Source organism: Chelonoidis abingdonii, chromosome 1 (assembly GCF_003597395.2).
Source record: "Chelonoidis abingdonii isolate Lonesome George chromosome 1, CheloAbing_2.0, whole genome shotgun sequence".
Taxonomy (NCBI): Eukaryota; Metazoa; Chordata; order Testudines; family Testudinidae; genus Chelonoidis; species Chelonoidis abingdonii.
The window spans coordinates 78,037,298-78,052,928 of NC_133769.1; the positions used below are offsets into that span (position 1 = coordinate 78,037,298).

Genomic DNA, 15,631 nt, shown 5'->3' on the forward strand with positions numbered 1-15,631 from the left:
CTGTAAGGTCTGTAGTGTAGACAAACTTACAAGTTTATGCTGAACTCATCAAGAAATAGCTATGGAATCAGAACATTTATATAATTTTTTTAAAGTAAATGTATTCAGATAGGTAACAAATCTGAATAAAAGCTGGCTCGTTCTAAAACAGAGTTTTAATTTTTTTAAATAAAAGGCTTTCCACAACTTTAATTAGAAAAAGTTTTGTGAAATTTAAAAAATGAACTAACGTTACTTATATGTAAACATATTTCTTCAGGGTTTAAAATCCATACATTGTTGCATTGTGCTAATGCAAAAGGCACAGAAAGTGAAAGTATCTTGTTTGCTTTGCTCTCAGCATAGTGATGTAACCTAAACTCTTATCAAAAGCAACAAGAAAAGTTGTCAACAGTAGGTTAAACATCAGCTGGGAAGTTGAACCTCCAAGTCTGGATTCAGTCTCTTGCAATGTTATAATCACATCAGAAAAAAACAATTTTTTTTTTTAAAAAAAGGTTACAAACATATTTTTTGTTTTTCATTTTAGCTTTCTCTGTCATTTAATTATTTTTGTGTGTTTTAAAATGTATCCTTATTGCAATGTGAATGTAAGTCTAATGTATTCAGTTTAATTGTAATTGGGTTAAGAACACATACATCCTTAAAACTAGGCTTGTTTTGCAGATGGAAAGGCAGACTAGTTTAGGACTAAGGAGGGGGAGTTAGTTTTATACGTGTGAAAGCTGTTGGTCTAATAAGCCTGGAGACAGAAGTTCATTATTCACAGACTACCTGACATTACCCTGGTAACAATATTTATGATAATTTGGAGGAACCATTTCTAGGGGTAAAGGGTATTTCAGTCTCCATACCCACTCTGTCCTTTTTCTTTATATTGAATCTGCCAGGAATAGAATAGGGTGCTAATTGTGATGCTGTTTTTCTGTGGAATGCACAAAGAACAAAATTAAAATCAAACTTGTTTCAGGTAGGGAACTGAACGGTCTTTAGGTGGTATCTCCAGGTCATTACCAACCTGGATTAGATTTAATAGTTGTGAACCTGTGATGAAAGATGTTACATGCATGCAAATATTGTTTAAATCAGTCTTTTTATTGGGGGAACAGGGACTCTAATCTTTTCTTTTCTTGCTCATAATGGACCTAATTGTTGAGTCTGAGTTGTGTCCAGTGCAGTACCCAACCAAGGGTGTTCTGGCAAAGGTATGCCACTGTAAACCCCTCTCCTCCTATGGGGCAGTTTCACCCTGGTACTGTCTAGAGCATCCTCATGGGATCACGGGGTTTATAAATGCTTTCCTTCTGCTCTGTTAGCTGTTCATCTTTCATTCTTGTATTGGGGTATGTGCACAGATGGGGAGAGGGATATACAAGCCAAGTCACACAAAGGGGACCATCGCTGGGGAGATGGCAGGCAGGGGAATAGGACTAAAATTCAAAGCTCTTCTTTGACGTACATTTTTTGATGTTTGTCTACTTTTGAAGTTATGTCCTTTTGAATACACCACTTCTGTATATTTTTGTATTTCAGCATCATACTACATTTTGAACAATCTTTTCTGTGTAAAATTACAACAAAAACAAATCCCAAGTTTGTGAAACAGTTTTTAATCAATGACAGTTCTGTTTGCAGATTCCTAGTCTTTATACAGTTAAAGTACAGCATTTTACTAACCAGTTAATAGCCTCGTTTACCCATTTTTGAGCACATTCTTTTTGATTTGGGGTTTGTCTGTACTTACAGAGTTGCAGCTGTGCTTCTGTAGCGCTTGAAGATGCTACCTATGCCAAAAGGAGACCTTCTCCCATTGGCGTAGATCTGGGGTCCCCAACGTGGTGTCCATGGGTGCCACGGCACCCGCCGGGGCCTCTATGTGCGCCCGCGTACTGGGCGGTGGATGAGCATCCGCTAAAATGGCACCAACAAGTTGCGTCATCCAGAGGCGGCGCCGCTGATTTTCGGCAGTATTTCAGCAGCGATGTCTCTGGATGATGCTACTTGTCGGCGGCTTTTCGGTGGCGACGCCCATTGACGTTGCCGCTTGTAGGTGGAATTTTGGCAGATGCTTGTCTGCCGCCACAGTCCTTCATGGCTAGTTGTCTGGTGCCCACCAGACAAAAAAGGTTAGGGACCACTGGTGTAGATACTCCATCTCCCTGAGCGGCAGAAGCTATTTCGGTGGGAGAAGCCCTCCTACCAACACATGCTGTTTATGCTGGGGGTTAGGTCAGTATAACTATATTGCTTATGGTATGGATTTTCCACACCCCTGAACAACGTAGTTATACCAACGTAAGTTGGTAATATAAGTAATCTAAAAGCAGGGACCTTGTAATTTGAAGACAGTGTTTCATCAGTTGTCTGACTGAATGTTCTCTCTCCTCCCCATAGATTAGTCTAGTTAGTTTGGAAAGACTATTATCTAATATTGTACTTTTTTTTTCTTTTAGGTTTGTGGATGGAGAACTGAATATTTGTTATAATGCTGTAGATCGTCATGTTGAGAGTGGACATGCAGACAAGATTGCTATTATCTATGATAGTCCTGTAACAAACACTAAACAGGCTATCACTTACAAAGAAGTTCTTGAACAGGTAAGGTTGATGATAGAATCCTGTTTTCTAGAAACAGATAGAAAATAATGTCTCATTACGTGATACACAGATATTACTGAAATGTGTGAATTAGAAATAACATAGCCATATGATATCTTGCCTTTCAAATTGCATTTTATTCTTTAGTTGTTTTTCTATTCTGATTTATAAACCTCACTAATTTTACTCAATAGTGCATTGTTTCTCTCGCTTCTCTTCTCCACTGGTTATTTAGGCCAAACAGCTGCTGTCCTGTTTTGTCAACGTCTTAGATTTCTTTCTCTCTCTTCCCCCTCACCCCCAACCACTTCCATAGTCCATCTTAAAGAAAAACAGTATAAGTAAATTAACTTACTGTCGTCAACAAAACTACTTTTCTAGTAGTGATAGCAATAAGCTTATGAAAAGAAAAGCGTATATCTTGACCCAATACACCAACAAAACATCATAATTAGAATTTAAACATTAAAAGGACAGAACTCCTAAAATGTGCCTCATCCACCAAATTCTAGATCATCAGGGAAGTGAAGGTTTTTTCATGTGTTTACCTAGTAAATCAGTTAACATGGAATAATTGGTGAAAATTGGCATATGCACATGGAGATGTGTATGGTGCCACAGAGCTGTACATATGCAGAAAATATCTGTGTTCCAAGTTCAACTAGTAGGTGTCATAGTGAGGGTCTCTCCTTTTCATCCACTTGGACTGCTGTGAGAGGAATACAAGCCTCTGTTGTGCTGGATCCGTGAAGCCTGTATGGTGTTCAGCCATTGCCCTGATATCAGAGACTCTTAAGTGCACTCTCAGGGCACAGATCTTCTATCTGGCTGGCACCCCCTTTTGAGAGTCGGAATCTGCTCTCCACTTGCCTAGCCCATGGCATAGTGCTGGCTGTTTAGACTCGCCGGTACTTAAACACCCCCATTTCCCAGAACTCCACCCAAAAGGAGTGAAGTTTCTAGTTTACAGTCTGCCTCAGGGGCATGCATTAGTTGTGAAGCATTTAGCACACAGACACTTTGTACACTCTTAACACACTCTTTATGCTGTCTTATACTTAGTCATGGAAAGTGAAAGAGATTATACAAAACAATAAATGTTACACACATCCCTTTCTATCACACTTTTCCCTTGGAAATCCTTGGGGATCAAACTGTACCCTGGGAGTTATGGTGTCCCCTCATGCAGGCAATTATGTAATGGGTGGTCTCTCCCTCTTGGAACCCCTTATTCCGCTCCTGTGATGTGAGCCCTATTCTTTCCCTGTGTTGTTGGTTTTTTAAACACTACTTGGTGACCTGCTCTCTTTTTTGTTCTGCTCCTGGAAGTTTCCAGTGCTGCTCCCTTCAGAGGAGTCAACTAAACTGCATTTCTAAAGCGGCAGCTCATTCATTGTCCCTAGTGTTTGCACCTCAATAGAATCATTGTCTTAGACACCTTTTATTGTTTCTATCTGCTGCATACCAGCATACCAGCCACAGGGCCTGTTGGCAACAGTGGGTCTGTATACATATAAGCACTCATGACTTGGGTGTTTTTCATAAAACAACTGTGGCACCGGCAGACCAGGTGGCAGCTCATACGAAGGACCCTAGATCTCACTGAACACTGACAAATGCATTGCTGGAAGCCAGTCTGGCTGACCTGTGTGTTAGTATTGTTAAAATGGGTATTAGATTTATCGAGAGATATTAGTTTTGGATTTTATGAAATCCTTGTGAGTTGCTGCATGCATTAATCTCACTTATACTATCTGTATCACGTGTTTATAAAGTAATATGTAAATATTTTCTTTGTAACTATAAAAGTGGTTGCTAGGAAACCCACAGTGAGGAGAGAAGCATTAACAAGTGTGAAATGTTAGTTTACCACTTGAGGTGTCATCTCCTGCCCAAAACAGAAGGCCCATAGACACCGGACAAACCATTATGGGATATCAGACTTTGATTGCTCCCCCTAGACTCATGAAAAGGAGATGGACAAAATCACTCATCCCAGCACAGTTTGAACACTGTGGGAAGGGAATAAAAAATAAAAATCCCTGACCTGAAGGATTTATATCAACACGCTTCTTGAAATTTGGAATTTCTAAGCAGAAGCAAGGGATCCCCAAACTACTTAGCTTGGATTTGCCCTAAAGGATAAATAGAGCTTGCATATTACAGCAGTTTCTATTAGTGTTTGAATCTAAGACTGTAACTCATTTATGTGTCTATGTTTATCTGCTTCAACCTTGTAAATAAGTCTAATTTATCACAGGATTGTCTACAGGTGTTGTCTTTAGTGTAAGGTATAAGGTGAAATTGACATGGGATAAGTGACAGCTCCTTTGGAACTGGGAATAACCTGATTATTTTTGTGATTTTTGGTATAAGGGATCATCTATCACAAAAGCAAGTTTTCCATGGCAAGATAGATTAGAGTATCCAAGGCTATGACTCCATGGTTAGGCTGCTGTAGTTCTTGAGTTCACGCTTGTTTCTCGGTTGGTGAAATCTAAGAATAGAACTGACAACTATCTCCCCTGAGGTTGGCAATCACAGTCGTGAGCTACTCCAGACAGCTTGACAACACCTTGAATTTATGTTTACAGGTATAACTCCGATTCATCACCGTAGGTATGAGTAATATCTAGATTGTACTATGGCAGTAGGTTCGTTCACTTTTTAAAAAGGTGTGTATGTTCTTAGAATCTTGTTCGTTTGTGTTTGTTTTTGTTTTCTTTGAACCTAAGATGGATGGCCCCTGAGTGCTTGGAGTGCTGAAAGCATCCTGACCTGTCTGGCAAATGACCTATATTTTTACCTAGCTAGGAACAAATTTGAATTCTCTCCCTTAGTTAAAAATACAGGCCACTTACCAGATAGTGAGAAAAGGCTGCATCTACCCTAGAAAAGAGGCTGGTTGAGGATCTGAAGGTAGGCTCCATATTTGGGAGAATTCATGTCCACTGTGGCCTATATTTATAGCATAGCATCCTTGCTTTGGCCAGTCAGCCCCTGATAAAACCTCTATTGTAAGAGTTTTAAATATTATGGTACATTTATTTAAGTGAGGAAAGTACTTCGACAGTGTGGATGCTAATGTCTGATTAATAAATTCTGTAGTTAATGTGCAGATTTGTATACAGCAATTGGTAATCAAACTGGATTTCGTGTTCCAGTACTATGTTTTAGCCATTTTGTTTTGTTCAATTATCTTTATCAGCTGTGCTGAACTCTAAAGTAAACTTCAGTGAGGTAGAATGAGACTCCCATATTGTCTTAATGATTGCAGTGTCCAAAGTGCAATTCAGGTCACTGTTGCAGTGAAATTGTTCCATGGAAAAAGATATTTACAGCATAATTGTGTGTAGTGTTCTTAAATGTGTGAATATGTTTACAAATGTATAATGTACTCACATTAAAATAGTCCAGTTTGTGAGTTTTCTGTTACTGGCTTTAGGAAAGGAAAAACTGTGTAGTTGCAAACATTAGTACACATCACAGCACTTCTTTAACCCTGTAATGAGATCTGCAGAAACCCTTCATTTTTATTGATTGACTTTCAAGATTTTTTAACCAACATACACTATAGCAGTGGTCCCCAACCTTTTTCATCTGGTGGGTGCCAGACGAAGGACCGTGGTGGCGGTCGAGCATCCGCCGGCCAGGATGCAGGCGCATGGCACCTGCAGGCATCACACTGGGGACTCCTGCACTATAGTGTTGTGATGCAGCTATTCATGTACTTCAGCATTTATTGATAAAGTATGTCTCGTTTGTTTTTAAATAGCTATCTTAATGATGTAATATCCCTGTGTAAATCCTGTCCAGTATACCCCCTTTGCAGTAATTTACTTTGAAAAATCATTTGAAATGCAGCTCTTTACCTTTTGGAACCTGAAACTCATGTTCAGTTTCCTAGGTTTGTGGCTGTGTATTCTGTCCAGGTCTAATAATAGCTTTGGGAGAGAACAGTAGTAATAAATAATAGTATTATAAAGAATGAGAGAGCTGCACAAATTAACTTAAACATCCTCTCTCTACATTTTCTCCTCTTTCTAACAAACCAAGTTAACAGGGAGCACTAGTTAACCAGCCCAAGTATGTAACCAAACACACTCTGAAGTCAGCAGGTCATGGAATGCTGTCTGTAGTAGAGTCCTGTCTAAATATTGTCTTTGAATTCTGTACAGCTTATGCATGTGTTCTAATTTACACATTTTCATGCTCTTCTGTCGTGTGAAGGAGAGAATGTCAGATTAATATACACTACAGTTTATAAAAATACTTAGTCTACTGCTAAGCCTTTTTGAAGCTGTTGAGTTGAGTATTTTGTAATACCTGATTTCCCTGAAATATTCTGTTTTATGCATGCTATCTTTTTGTATTTGTTTTGTTTGTTTTATCTTGCATTGTATTTTACTCCCGTTGTATTTCTTACAAAAGGACAATATTTTAACAATAAACTTATAATGAAAAACAAATCCTTTCCCCATTTTGACCCATTATGCAGTGTTACCAACACCCCGCCCCCCCGGTCTCAAAAATCAAGAGATTTGGTATATAAATCAAGTTACTATTTTTTTTTGGCAAACATAAATAAACTTATATTTATATAGACAGTTGGTTTATAAACCTCATTAGTGGCTTATTTAATTTCCAACAGGTCAGAGCTCTTCACAAAAATGATATTGTTATGCTATACAAAGCACACGGGATCTTTTGTAGAGGAGAAGGCAAAAACGCTGCATTTATTGAAAATACAGCAGTTAGCATATGCTTTTCAGTCTCTCTCACACACACAGTCACTCACACTCTCTCTTTCCTGCCAGTTGATGTTTATAGTTACCAGTCCAGAGTCTGGATAAATCTAGTGGCCAGTCAGATTGGTCGCAGAGGGGAGCCGGGCTCTGTTGGTCGCGATCTGATGCTTCTGGACTGTGGCAAGATGAACCCAAAACCCATGGCAAAGCATCCTGTTCTTAGTCCTTTTTTCTCTGTTGAAATCGATGGATTTTGCTGAGTTAGGCCTTGGCTACACTGGCGCTTTACAGCGCTGCAGCTTTCTTGCTCAGAGGTGTGAAAAAAACACCCCCATGAGTGCTGCAAGATACAGCGCTGTAGAGCGTCAGTGTAAACAGTGCCGCAGCGCTGGGAGTGCGGCTCCTAGCGCTGCAAGCTACAGCTGATGAGGAGGTGGTTTACGTGCAGCGCTGGGAGAGCCCTGGCGCTGGCACTGCGACCACACTCACACTTTAAAGCGCTGCCGCGGCAGCGCTTTAAAGTTTCAAGTGTAGCCATAGCCTTAGTTTCTGACTGGTTTTTAATTGGTATAAACATTCAATACACCTCGGAGAGGGTCATTCTGTCCTGGTTTAGATTTAATCAGTTGTCCTTAGGGCTGCCAGCCTTCACCTCAGGGTCATCGGTCTGCCCTTCCTTCATTATGGAGGCAAATTGATGGTGTCCTTAAGTCGCTTCACTCCTTCTTCCTTAACCATTTGGCTTTAACAATGGCCTTCACACCTTCTTCTTTTCCTGATGCATACATTCCTCATTCACACAATCTTTTACAGTTAAAGGTATACAGCAATTTTTATGTTGAGTAAGAAAAGGCATTGTAAATTAAGATTTGCTAAATCTTATAATCAAAACCATTTACATTGTGGCCCAGGCTTTCAATGTTCCTCTAATCTCCTTAACATAGACACAATACAAAATCCTGTCTCTTACGTTTTAAACCTTAAAAACAAAGAAATATATATTTAACTAGAATGCCTAATTTGTAATACATATAGGAAACCATAGCAGACATTATAACTTATCCTAAAACAAAAGGGTGACCAAAAATCAGTCATAAGGATTGTTCTGGTCTGTCATTCCTTTCTGCTATTCAAAAAGGGTGGCTGACAGGATGAAATCAAATCATACATTAATTCTTATGGGACATTATTAAATCCTGCTCCTACAATATTACTGCATACGAAAATGCTTTACCAACAACTTTTTAAAAACCCTACCTGTTGTTGTCATCCCCGTGTTGCTATGCATCTTAGTTTAAAGTTACAATGACAGTGATTGGTATGACAGCATCTGCTGGAGTGCTGTGCATTTAGCAATTTCTGGTAGCTGTTGGGAAGGTGTCAGTTCATAGTAGGCCAGAACATTTGTTTTTGTTACAAGTAAAATAGATAAGACTTTGCTGCACATTCTAGATCAAAAATGGTTGTGTTTCTCTGCATTAGGGAGAATACATGCTCCACTCTAGCCTGATCATAAGGGAAAATCAGAAACATAGCAATCAGTTTCGAAAGAGCTGGATACCGCTTTTCTTGTGTCTCCATTTTGTTAAGATCCAGGACTTGTCCCCCTCCCTCCACTCATTAAGTTTTGTTACCCCGGATGGAAATCAGGCAGTTCAGACCCTACTTGATACTGGTTCCACTCATACATAATTGTTTGTTTTTTCACCCTCAGATTTCATTGCAGATGGAAATCATGTCAGTAGATTAAGAATTGTGTCTTCATCATAATGCAGTTATTAGGCAGATGTAGCAATCTCAACGCCTGAAGAATGTTATCTGTTAGTGGTAATTTTTTCATATAACTTGACTGCTGTTTTATCCGACTTAAAACAGAGTTATTTTTTCCTATCATGACATTGGCAGAGTCAGAAGAGAAACAAGTAACATTCTCCCATGGAATGTGGTGGTTAGCAAAAAACCCAGAATTTATTGTAATTAACAGATTTTCTGCATTTACTATATTAAATATTTGAATGGGCAAGAGGTCTGTTCTCACAACTTTGAGTCTGATGAAAGTACCTAGTGATACTGCAAACCTCCTTGCCATTGCAAACATCATTACTGTCGTCCGCCATTACAGTGTTTGGGCTTGTTTCCCATTCAGAATGGTGGTTGGAAAGTGCTTTTATTATTGCAGTGGGCTTTTGTTCACCCACCTGGAAATTCTTTTGCAATGTTTGAATTGGGAAACGTGAACTTGAGTGGCTGTGTGTGGGTGTTTTTTTGTTTTTTTGTTAACCTTCAGATGCAGTCAGTCGGTAATCCATATTCTGCAATGGCTTGGCAAAAAAAGTACTTCAGCATTAGTGATCTTCTGACTTTTTCATGATAGGAAAAAATAACAACAATGTTTTAAAGTCAGATAAAACAGCAGTCAATTCCATGTATGTGGTGCTAAACAATTTTTATAGTAGAGGTGATGAGAGTCATTGAACCAAACGGTAAACATTGTATATAATGGAAACCACTTCAACCCAGGGTGTGTGACAGCACCTCTAGTTCCAGCACTTATGTCTGTGTACTGTCTGCCTTGTGTTTCTCACATTGCACATCCTTCAGTGAAGGATGCTGTTTAAGCAGTCTCAAAACCTGCAGAAGATCTGGACATTTTTCATTATTGTAATGGTAGCACAAAACAAAAAGATGCGTACAAGCAATACCAGTACTGCTGTGATGCAGACGAGCTTCAACTAATATGACAAGGTGGAACAGGGTGGCTCAGTCTCTGCCAGGCAGTAGCAAGATGTAATAACCACTGGGAGCCCCTTAAAGCCTATTTTGGAAGGTGAGTTGTCATTAAAGTGACAGATGCCAGCACCATAGACTAAAGATTTTAGTATCTAGTAAAAAGATTTGGTAAGAGCCTTGCTATGGAAAGATTAATGGATTAAACAGTTGAATATTTTTATACTGAGATTGAGAGTCTTGAATCAGAAAAGAGAGAGGAACGGAAATGAAGACAAGAAGTTTTATCTCGTGTGTGTTAGAAACGGTCAAAAATATCTGCCCAGTACTAAGGTACTGATAGGAAGAAGTAAGGGGAAAAAAGCTAAGGGAGAGATAAAAGTGCCACTAGAAACTAGCCTTATTCATAGTTTCGCTGTCTTGATGTAAAAATTGAGTGATGCCTTGAAGAAATATAAAACTTGCCACTTCTGTTCAGGATTTATTTCCTAACCTTTAGGACATCAACTAAACTGCATTGTCTGGCTAAGCCTGAAGAAGGATAGGAGAAACTGGATGTGGTTTTAATTAAGTCTCAACTTTATTTTTAAATGTTTGGGAGTACCCAGCAGATAAGTTGACAGTGCCGGTAATTCCATAATCATTTCACCATATACCCAGGGGCTTCCATGAGCCCTCCCACTTAGCCATCCTGGCCCCCAGCCAACCTGCTGCTGTGACCTCGTCATCTCTCCTCTCCCATCTCAAATGAGGTTTCAGGGGGACTGACCCCTTGAAATACCAGTCATAGTAACCTCCAACCCCCTCCTCAGTGTTTCTGCTGCTTTAAAGAATACTGCCTTTAAATCCTTTACCAATCCATTTTATCTGATCACTGTGTCCCTTCTCTATTGTATAACTGCTCTGGATATCCGCCATGGATTGCGACATCATAGCTTAATTCCAGTTTCATGTTCACTCCACTAAGCCCCCCAGAATCCACTTTAGGCATAAAATCCCTACTTTGCCTTGGTCAATCTGGCAGTGAGGGAAAAAATTCCTTCCCAGCCCCAGCTGCCCCAAGAAAGGAACAACTAGCACAGTGCCCACAGCGGATCTTGACAAAACCCAGTATTTCACCACTTCCAGGAGGGTGTGACCAGAGTTGTGGGAGCCAACCGAGGTCACTCAATTAGGGTGAATTGCAAAGAATGGGGCAGACAATCCCCAAAGCTGGTGAATATTCTAATACTTAGATTTTGCAAGACAGCATAAAACAGCTTCTGTAATACCTCTCTGGTTATCCAGAAGCCAGCCACATAGTTCCCTTAAAATAACCCAGCCTTAGACCTCCACCTAGATGCCGAAGTCTAATATGACGAGGATTACTGAACGTCTTTTACATCGTATAAGAAAGTTCTACCAATCCCAAAGGATTGGACACAGTACCTCCCAGGTTAATGAATATTTCAGATCTTACCCAAATACATGCTTACAGCCAATTCTTATTAACTAAATTAAAATTTATTAAAAAAGAAGAGAGTGAGTGTATTGGTTAAAAGATTAGTATACATACAGATATGAGTATAGTTCTAAGGTTAGATTCATAATAGAGATGGTGATCTGCATAGTTGCAAGGAGTTCTTTCAGAATTGGTGCACGTGTTATAGTCTAATGTTCATATTCAGAGTGAATCCAGACTAGGATTGGAGATCTCATTCTTACGATTTAAGCTTTCCCTGCATGAAACATCAAACAAATCTGAGATAAAAAGGATATGGGAAAACTTCTTCAGAACTTTTAATAAAGAAATGAACATGTCATTTTACCCAGTTCTTTTTTTCTTTTAAAAAGAGTGATTGATATGGCAATCCTGAATCATTCAAGCAATCTTCAGAGCCAAATAAGCCTGCTCCATCGAGTTCTGCATTTTTCTAGGCTTCTACAGTCAAGTAAAATGCTTCTGTGGATATTGTGACCTAAACTCTGGCTGCGTTTGGGCTGGGGGGAGGGGATGAGAGAGAGAGGGTGCAAAGAGTATTCTCACAGTTGTGCTGCTATGCAACAGCTCAGGGACCAGCTATAGTATGGCTGAGGCATACAGGTACTGTCGTAGTCTACTGCCTTCAGTAACAGTCATCTCTCCAGAGGGTGCAGACCAAACATAACTGGGTACATGTGGCAAATATGGTGGGATTCCTGCTATGACATGCCCTCTTCTCCTTTTCATAGGTTTGTGCTCTACAGTGCTTCAATAAAGGTCCAAAATTGTCTAGATTGTAATTTTTTACATATAAAAACCTATGTTGAAAGGCTTTTAAGGTTGAAAAATCAAGCACTCAAAAGGTAGGAAATGCTGGAATTAAGGCTGTGTGTGCATTACGATAGTCTTTAATGACAAGATCACAGGCTTTATTTTGCACAGAACCCCTACGTCAGGATGCATCCTGCTTACTAATTGGATAATTAGTTGATATTTCTTTTTATCCTCATGCAGTGCGTAGGCCTATATTTTTGTACCACACACCACCTAACCCCCGCACTGAATACAGAACCATTAATTAAATGTTATTAATAGCCTCTTGGGCTGTTTTATTGTACTCATTCCCATAGAATAAGTGCTTCTCAAGCATTGATTACAAGGATTAATCTTCACAAAACCCCATGTGAGGTGAGCGGGTGGTATTATCCTTGTTTTACAGTTACATTGTGGCATAGTTGTAAGCAACTGAAAATGTGGTCTTATAATGGAAAGTATTAGACAAATCCACCTATAATTACTTTTCCCAAGAGTCCCACCTAAAATCTTCTCTGAATACCCAATTATTTGGCTAGCAAAATGGCAGGTGAAATTCAGAGTTGGTAAATGCAGAATAATGCACATTGGAAAACATAATCACAACTAAATTAGCTGTTACTACTCAAGAAAGATCTTGGCGTCATCATCCGTAGTTCTCTGAAAATGTGTTATAGCAGTCAAAAAAGCTAACCGTGTTTGGAATCATTAGGAGAAGGGTGGATAATAAGACAAAATATTATAAGGCCTCTATATAAATCTATGGTACATCCACACCTTGAATACTACAGGCAGTTCTGGTCTCCCCATCTCAAAAAATATTAGAATTGGAAAAGGTACAGAGAAGGGCAACAACAATGATTAGATATATGGAACAAGGCTGGGACTGTTCAACATTGAAAAGAGATGATTAAGAGAGGAGGGAGTATGATAGTCTATAAAATCATGAATGCTTTAGCGAAGGTGAATAGGATAGTGATATTACCCATTTGCAAGGCAAAAGAACCAAGGATCTGTTAATTAAATTAATTGGCAGCAGATTAAAAACAAAATGGAAGTACTTAACACAATACACAGTCAACCTGTAGTACTCATCGTAGGGGATAATGTGAAGACTGAAAATATAACTGGTTTCAAAAAAGAATTAGATCAGTTTGTGGAGGATAGGTTCATCAATGGCTATTGGCCACGATGATTAGGGGACTCATCCTCATGCTATGGCTGTCCTTAAACTTCTGACTGCTGGAAGCTGGGACTGGATGACAGGAGATGGATCATTGGATAATTGCCCTGTGGTCAGAAAACAAGATACTGAGCTAGATGGATCGTTGGTCTGATCAAATATTGCTATTCTTATGTTCTTACCAGTTATCATACATTTATCAGTGCCAGCAACTGCATTGCTCTTTAATAGTGCATCCCGATTTTCACAGTGTATTAATGGTGTGGAGTTAGTTATATTTAGAATGATGGAGACATTTCTTTCAAGATTAACCACTAAAGTTAATTAAAAAAAAATTAAAACCAATGAACCAAGATAAAGATGCCTACCTGTTTCTGGTTAGCATATTATATTAATTATCCTCAATGATCCTTGTAGCTGGGGATAACGAATACCTAACACTTAATTGTTTCTTTTATACTGTACAAAGAATTGTGTAAACATGAATACTTACTATAACCTCTCAGTACTATGTGCCTCACAAGGGTAAATAATTTGCTCATGAACGTACGAGTCACTGGCAGGGTCAGAATTAGTTTTTAGGAGGGCCCGACTTTCAGTCTGATGCTCAATCTGTTAAACCTGTCTACATGCCTAAATAATCTGGAGGGGGGAGGAAAAAGTGATCTCTGAAATTAAATGGATCACAAGGATGTTGGGACAGACACAATGTGGAAGAACTCTTATCCAAAGGATTTAGAAATTAGAGAATACAGAAAATTAGGAAAACATTTGGTATCTCCTCTATTGACCTGTGCCCGACTTTGCTATGTTTTAATGAAACTTGGATTATGAACAATTCTGATACTTTCCTGGCTTTTTTCATATCTGTTTAGTTCAGTAAAAAAAACCTGGCCTGCAAACGTGGTCTTATTTTGTATGTCTTACATAGAATTTTTTTAGTTAATTGTAACAGCAATATCAATAGCTAATTAAAATGAAATCGCTCGAGTATTTTTTCTTTGGTCTACTTTGTAAAGCCACTAATGCTGATATTTTTTATCAGCTTTTTCAACTTTACAGAAGATGCTGCTGCATTCTCTATTTTTTTTTCTAATCAGGACTAAATTCATTGACCTTGTACTGGAACTTTAATTTTATGTAGCATTCCGGTGCTTAAAGTGATAAGCAGCATTAATTTTTAAGTAAACCGTACCAGTGATTCATGGCAAGATCAATGATAAAATGGTCAAGTATGTTGTCCAGTTATTATCTAATATTGACTGTGTTTCTTTTTGTGAGATGCCACCTAAACTGGAAAAGCAATTAATCTGTTTATTGAGGTGCTTGCTCTATACATCTCTTTATCGTTAACTTGAAAATTTTGCCTATACAGGTCTCCAAGTTAGCTGATGTTATGGTGAAATACGGTGTGAAGAAAGGAGATTGTGTTGTTATCTACATGCCCATGATTCCACAGACAATGTATACCATGCTGGCATGCGCAAGAATAGGAGCCATACATAGCCTCATTTTTGGTGGATTTGCATCTAAAGAGCTTTCTAGTCGCATTGATCATGCAAAGGTAACAAACATTCAGAAAAACAAAGCTCATCATAAATTATAGAAAATAATTGATTGTTATATTTCCTCTTTATGGTAAATAGCCCTGTTTTGTTGACAGTACATAGTAGCAAAATGCAGACATATTTATGCAGAATGTTATATTTTTATGGCAGTACTGAGTTTTAACTTTTTGACCTTTAAAAGTATGACTTTTTATCATGCTGCTCTCTATGCTTAGAACAAACTGTGGTAAGTGTCTGTCCCAAATCGGAACCTTAGCGTCCAAAATCTGGGTGCTTACTATGATTCTCCCCCCAAGCTTATACCCAGCTTGGCTCTTATCTCGCTGCCACCAGATAGAATTTTGGCTCCTATCAGCCCGGGTTCCCCAAATATTCCTTGGGGGACCCCCTTTCTGGCCTCCCCAACTTCCCCTGGAAAGACCCCCAAGACTCAGAAGTCTGAGTCTTACCGGCAAGGGAATTATCTACCTTCCCTCCCCCCTCCCTCTCAGCCGTTCTGCTCTGAGCAACCTGAGGGAGTTGATGTAATCTC

The 15,631-nt window shown here is 39.0% G+C and overlaps 1 protein-coding gene across 1 annotated transcript in view; it reads left to right on the top strand.

Annotated features, from left to right (window-relative positions):
- The first annotated feature begins 2,517 nt into the window (after nt 1-2,517).
- Nucleotides 2,518-15,631, top strand: part of ACSS3 (acyl-CoA synthetase short chain family member 3) — a 113,446-nt gene continuing 100,332 nt past the window's right edge. The window contains exons 1-2 of the mRNA XM_032768209.2: nt 2,518-2,598; nt 14,907-15,095. Of these exons, the coding sequence (XP_032624100.2) occupies nt 14,928-15,095 (168 nt within the window). The 5' untranslated portion in view covers nt 2,518-2,598; nt 14,907-14,927. The remainder of the gene's footprint in view (nt 2,599-14,906; nt 15,096-15,631) is intronic.